The 6437-nt window shown below is 29.9% G+C and overlaps 1 protein-coding gene across 2 annotated transcripts; it reads left to right on the top strand.

The window, feature by feature from the left end:
- Positions 1 to 858: 858 nt before the first annotated feature.
- On the top strand, positions 859 to 6047 carry LOC119664695 (melanotransferrin-like). 2 transcript variants are annotated; one of them, XM_038074147.1, is made up of 8 exons: positions 859 to 1004; positions 1850 to 2277; positions 2343 to 2476; positions 3778 to 3938; positions 4004 to 4512; positions 4578 to 4742; positions 4845 to 5511; positions 5576 to 6047. In XM_038074147.1, exons 1-8 carry the CDS (start codon positions 941 to 943, stop codon positions 5974 to 5976), a joined length of 2529 nt encoding a protein of 842 aa, XP_037930075.1. In that variant the 5' UTR covers positions 859 to 940; the 3' UTR covers positions 5977 to 6047. The 2 variants fall into 2 exon arrangements, with proteins under 2 accessions (XP_037930075.1, XP_037930076.1); XM_038074148.1 differs by lacking the exon at positions 859 to 1004 and adding an exon at positions 1069 to 1459.
- The last annotated feature ends 390 nt before the right edge of the window (positions 6048 to 6437 follow it).

Here is a 6437-nt window from a genome sequence, read left to right as displayed (position 1 = left end):
ACACTCAATAACTTTTAAGTTAATCGACCAATCTATAAATATGAAGACATTAAATGGAAGTTTGAAGTGTCCTCTTTCGATTAAGCTAATTTGCAGAAAAATGGTACCTCTGCTTTTAAAGATATAATTAATTTTGTAAAGTAACCTATTTTTACAAAATTTTATTTTCCTTATTTTGAAGAAAATTTTTTCTATATTATGTAAAAAGCGATTATATTTAGAAAAACAAACATATTTTTTATTGTTATAAGCTTTTTAGTTTATAATTTTTGGTCAAGTAACAAAGTTTTAATTAAATAATGTTTGAAAATGACATCTCTATCTTCATCGCAGTACTGCTCCTAAGTTAATCGAACAACCTATACAAAATTTTGCATTATATGAAAGGTAATTTTATCCTCTTTCGAATGAGCTATAAAAGAAAAAAATGGTACCTCTAGTTTAAAAGTTATTAATAAATTAGTGACCCCATCTTTTGGGGCTGATTTTTATTTTTCATTTTTCATACAAATTACATCATTTACACATAAAAGTTGAATGTAGATAGTAAATTAATTAAATTTTCTACTTAATAATGCCTTTTGCTGCATTAAATTTAATAAAATAATAAATTTTTCCTTAATTAAACTATACTGCATTTTTCATGCGGCGAAAAATGTTCCAATTCCATTTTGGACTTATCGTCGACGCTATCTTCACGCACATATTTATAGCCCGTGTAGATGCTCAGCAAATGTTCAATTTCCAAGCGCTTATGTTGAAGTAAATGTTCTATTTTCAAATCATTCATTTAAGCCTGGTTAACGTTTTACTGCTTCTATTTGCCTTAGTTAATTTATATGGTTTGTTTTTGTAGGTTGTGTTCCTGGGTGTGGCAAAGCAATATTATATTTTTGAATATTATATTTTTAAAAATAAATAATTTGTATTTTATAAATATATGCCAATGTGTAGAAAATTCGTCTTCACCGCTGTATTTAATATCGTGTTAGTGGTAATACAAGGTAAATGTGGTTATTATGTCTTAATATACGATGATTCAAGGTCTTGGTTTTAGTTGTGTATCAAAAAAACACTTTGAAACAAGTGCAAAATAAATAATATTGTTACCTGTTAAGGATTGTAGTGTCACCAGTTAGGGATTGCATTTTATTTCACTATTCGATAGAAGTAATATATGTATGTACGTATCATGAAGTAATTGTTTATGTTCCAAGCATTTACACCGAATTAAGTGTTCCGTTTTCAAATTGTTCATTTAAGCCTGGTTGGTGATGCATTGCTGTTAGTTTCCTTAGTTAATTTCTATGGTTTGTTTTCGTAGGTTGGCTTTTTGGGTGTGGCGAAGTTATTTCTTAAACTTTAAAAAATAATTGACTTGAATTTTGTAAACATTTACCAATGTGTAAAATATTCGTCTTAACTACTATATTTCATATAGTGACAGTGCTAGTGCTAGGTAAATATTTATATTCTTTAATATCCAACAGCTTTGGGTGTTGGTTTAAGTTGTGAGTCAAAAGTATATTCTACATAATTTGAAACATTGTGGAATTATTAGGTCATTAATAAATAATAATAACTAGTAACAAACATTTAAAGTACATAATGTAATAAATCACATTTGTTACATTTTAATTTAACTGTTTAAATATATTTTAATAGTAGCTTGTTTTTGTGATCAACAGGTGGAAAAGTGACGAAAGCCACAGGATTGAATGTAAACATATTAATTTATTGTTATAAATATAATTGTAAACTTTTAAAAATAGCACAGTTTAAAATTAGTAGTAGTTTTATGGTTTCAATTAGATAAGTAATTAATCTATTTAAATTTTTATCCTTTTAGCACAATATGACTTCAGTGAGCACAAAGTCAGTGATATGATATGGTGTACAAAAAGCCAAGAAGAGCAATATAAATGTCAAAATTTAACAGTTGCCATTGAGCGAGATCGTGCTCTTTTTGACGACTCATTATTAAAACTGACATGTTTTATGGCTTACAGTGCGGATGAATGTATACATCATATTGATCGAGAAAAGGCCCATATTACTACATTGGATGCAGGTGATGTGTTTACCGCAGGCCGATTCAATTCGCTTATACCAATTATGCAGGAAAAATTTGAAGGTGGATTCACAAAATATCATGCTGTGGCTGTTATAAATAAAGGGACACTTACCGATTTAACAAGTTTAAGAGACTTAAGGAACAAACGAGCTTGTTTTCCTTGGGTTGGGAGTTTAGCAGGATGGATTTTACCAATTTATACGGTTTGATATACTCAATTGCTTTTTTTGATATATAAAAAAAATCATGTATTTCTCTTCATTTACAGTTGCAACGAGAAGGTGGGATGGAAGTTGTAGATTGTAATAATCAAGTTAAAACTGCAGCAAATTATTTCAACAATTCTTGTGCAGTATACTCATTGATTGATAAATACAATCCAATCGGAGACAATTCGGACAAGTAAGTTCTATATAAATAAATATTAAATAATTATATCTTGTAATCCTTCACATTATTGTAAAAAAATAATATTCAACGCTTTTGCCATTAAAGTAACTTTTAATCCACTGAACAATAAAATAATTTACAGAAATATTTTTGAAAATTTAAATGGTAAATGTTAATAACTTACCGAACTAGAATCCAAAACTTATTGAAGAACAAAAACGGTACTATTGAAAGTATTAAAAAATAAAGTATAAAATACATTTTGCTTAATTTAAGCCTATTTAAATTCCGTTAAAGTGCATTGAATTAGTCACGGCATTTGACATTGGAGACTATTAAAATTATATACAAACATATATATTAGAGCTGTCCAGAGCATATAAGATCGCGGGCCAATTCAAATCACTGAATAGGTTGGAGGGCGATAATATTAAATTTAGTTTTATTAATTCATTAATTTATTTTTTACAATTCTATCAATATCAATATTATTAATATTATTTTTGTCATACGAAAAATATATTATTTTTAACGTAATGACTTACGGCATTGGATACGAGTTTTTTGAACCAGTTCTACAAAGAAATATATACTAAAGTTTTTGTCAATTAAGTAAATTAACGTGAAGTGTAATAAATTATTTAAATAATTTTAATTCATTTATGTCGGATACCATAAAAATGAAATAGAATAGTTACCAATATATAGAATCGTTACCAATATATATCAAATAAAAATTAGCCTAATTGTGATAGATTAGAACATGTCGCGGGCTGCGCAAGAATTAGTTGCGGGTAGCATGTGGCCCGTGCTTTGAACAGCCTTGATATATATGATCAGTATGATAAGCAGCATTTGTTTGATCATACCAGTCAGTACGTCAGACATTCTGTCTGTCCGTCCGCCTCAGTATCTGTTCAATAGCTTGTTTGATTTAAAGGCTCAATTAGTTGGTACGTACCTTAAAAACTATGTATACCTGTGTATATGATAGGAACGAAATAGACAAAGTTCACCGCTTTTATTTTCTTTCTTTCTATCAAATACACAGGTTCGGTTGGTTGTGCACGTATTAACTAACCGACTAACGGTTGGTTGTGCACTTACGGTATGTACCGACTAACTGAGCCTTAAGGCAGTTCATGTCGAAAATTAACCAAATTGATTGTCTTAATTATATAGTAGTCCCCATTCAAATTAACTACAAAAATGATATATATGTTTTTATTACATGAAAATAAATATTATTTGTAAATAATTAAAATGCAAAATTATCCTTTTGGTTCTATTAAGGTTTTATTGTTTTTTTTTAGATTATGTACTCTTTGTACGGGTAAAGTTCCAGCTGGACGCTGCTCAGCCAATGATCCTTACTATGGTTATGATGGTGCATTTCGTTGTCTACTGGAAGCTGGTGAAGTTGCTTTTTTAAGAGATTCTACCATCAATGAAATGTTGCAATATGATGAATTTAGTAAGCAATTTTTATTTATAACTAGTTTTATTATTCGAGACAAAAGTAACACTAATTTCATGTAGAGAGTTTATCAAGTGATCGCTTTGAACTTTTATGCCGTGATGGACGACGGGTGCCTATAAGTGAATATCGTCAGTGTTATTGGGGACTCATACCATCAGATGCCATTGTTACATCATCCGCGCGAACATTAACCGAACGTAAAAAATACCAAGCATTTCTTAAGCGCATGGTTGAACTTTACTCGGACGCAATTAGGGAAGATCCCAATAAACAATATAGCAGCAACGTTAACAATAATGGTTTTAATAGGAATTACAACGATGAAAGAAATGATCGTTTTGATGTATATAATAATAATAATAATAATAATAACAGTCCTTTTAACAACTTTGGGCGCAATCAAGATTCATATAATCGATTTGATAATACAGGTTTCCGTAATGAACGCCTAGATAGTAGCTTCAATACAGATTACAATTTCCAAAATGGTACAAACAATACTGTATCTTACGAAAAATTCAACTTATTTGAATCGAAACGTTATGGTAGAGTAAATTTATTATTTCAAGTAAGAATCAACTGAACATAATGTACATTTCAAATTTACTATTTTGTGTCTATTTTCTTCCAAAGGACGCAGCCCGTTCATTGACTGCTATACATGAAGACGACCAGTCCTTTAAAAAATATTTGCAGGATGCAATTGATTATATATATGGACTGAGAGAATGTCCGATTCCTAGCATGACATTGTGTGTGACATCCGAGCCAGAATTAGAGAAATGTGTTAAAATGAAAGTAAGTCAATAATATTTAGTAATTAATATATTGCAAATGAATATTTTTTTAAAATTAGCTTATGTTTTTCACATTGATAAAACTTCTTATTAATAATTTTAGATTGCTCTTAAAGCTCATTTATTGAAACCAGAACTAATATGTAAAAAAATGCATTCACATATGGATTGCATGCGCGGAATACAATCCGGTGATGCTGATATTGCAGTTTTTGACGCTGGTGACGTGTATACTGGTGGTTTAAACAATAATTTAATACCGTTTATGTCTGAGGTTTACAATTTGGGTGAACCGGAGTATTACGTTGTAGCTGTAGCAAAAGAGGAAGATCCAGATACAGAGTTAACATACCTTAAGGGTAAATACACTTGTCATACAGGCATTAATACAGCTGCTGGTTGGACTTATCCAATGGCATACTTGATATCTAATGGTTGGATAAGACCTTACGGATGTGATTCTATTCGAGCAGCTGCTGAGTATTTTACCAAGTCTTGTGTACCCGGAGCTATAAGTAATGAATATAATACTGGTGTTCCTTATGACAGCATGTGTGATCTTTGTCATGGCACTAGCTATCGCTATTGTCGTCGTGACGCTTCTGAAGACTACTATGGGCATACAGGATCATTTCGTTGCCTCGTTGAAGGTGGTGGGCATGTTGCTTTTATGAAACACACAACAGTTATGGAAAGTACTGGCGGAAAACGAAAAGAGTGGTGGGCTAGGAACGCTCTTAACGATGATTTCGAATTATTATGCACAGATGGTAATTATAGATAAAAATTAATTAAAGTGTCAAAGAAAATTTAATAATTTTAATAACATATTAGGTACACGTGCGGAATTACATGAGTATAAAAAATGCAATTTAGGAATAGTTAAGGCCAATGCCATTGTAACTCGCGGTGGTGATGGTTATAATGAAACACAACTGAATGCTTACATCAATTTGCTTACATATGCACAGCAACTTTACGGTCGAAAAGATGTTGACACTTTTAGTTTTAGCATGTTTGAATCGCCGATTAATTTTTACGATTTAATTTTCCAAGATGCCACACGTCAGCTACAAGTTATACCTCCAAACAAGCGACGTTACGATCTCTATTTAGGAAGTAATTTTATGCGTGCACGACGTATAACTGATTGCTATGCTGGTGCTAGTCAAGTTCAAATATCTATATCACTACTCTTTACATTGTGTTTTATAGTATACAAAGTAATCGTGTGATATATAAATGAAAACCATATCATAAGCTAAAGTATATATTAATGCTTTAAATTTTAAAAATGAGCCTAAAATTCTTTATATCACATATCTGCACAAATATTAATACTATTAGTTAACGTACAAATATTGTAGACATTAGAAATAAAAAATTGTAATAACATTTGACTGTATCAGTTAAGAAAAATGTAAGCACAATTATAGTTATGGTATTTATTTTTATACTAGTTTAAGATGTATTATTATAATGTTTAGAACTGAACGTACACACTCCGTCCAAGTAGTATATAATTTTTTATTAAATATGTATTTGATATATGTTTATATGTAATGTATATATTTGTACACATTTACAATATTTTTATATAAGTACACATAGATAAGTGCAATATATAAACATATATATAAATATTTATATATAATTATATGTATAAATACAAAATTATTTACGTATCTCTTTGTTT

The sequence above is a fragment of the Teleopsis dalmanni genome, unplaced genomic scaffold (assembly GCF_002237135.1).
Source record: "Teleopsis dalmanni isolate 2A unplaced genomic scaffold, ASM223713v2 unscaffolded_contig_2505, whole genome shotgun sequence".
Taxonomy (NCBI): domain Eukaryota; kingdom Metazoa; phylum Arthropoda; class Insecta; order Diptera; family Diopsidae; genus Teleopsis; species Teleopsis dalmanni.
Note: the sequence above shows the minus strand (reverse complement) of the source record. Positions and strands in the feature narration are given on the sequence as shown.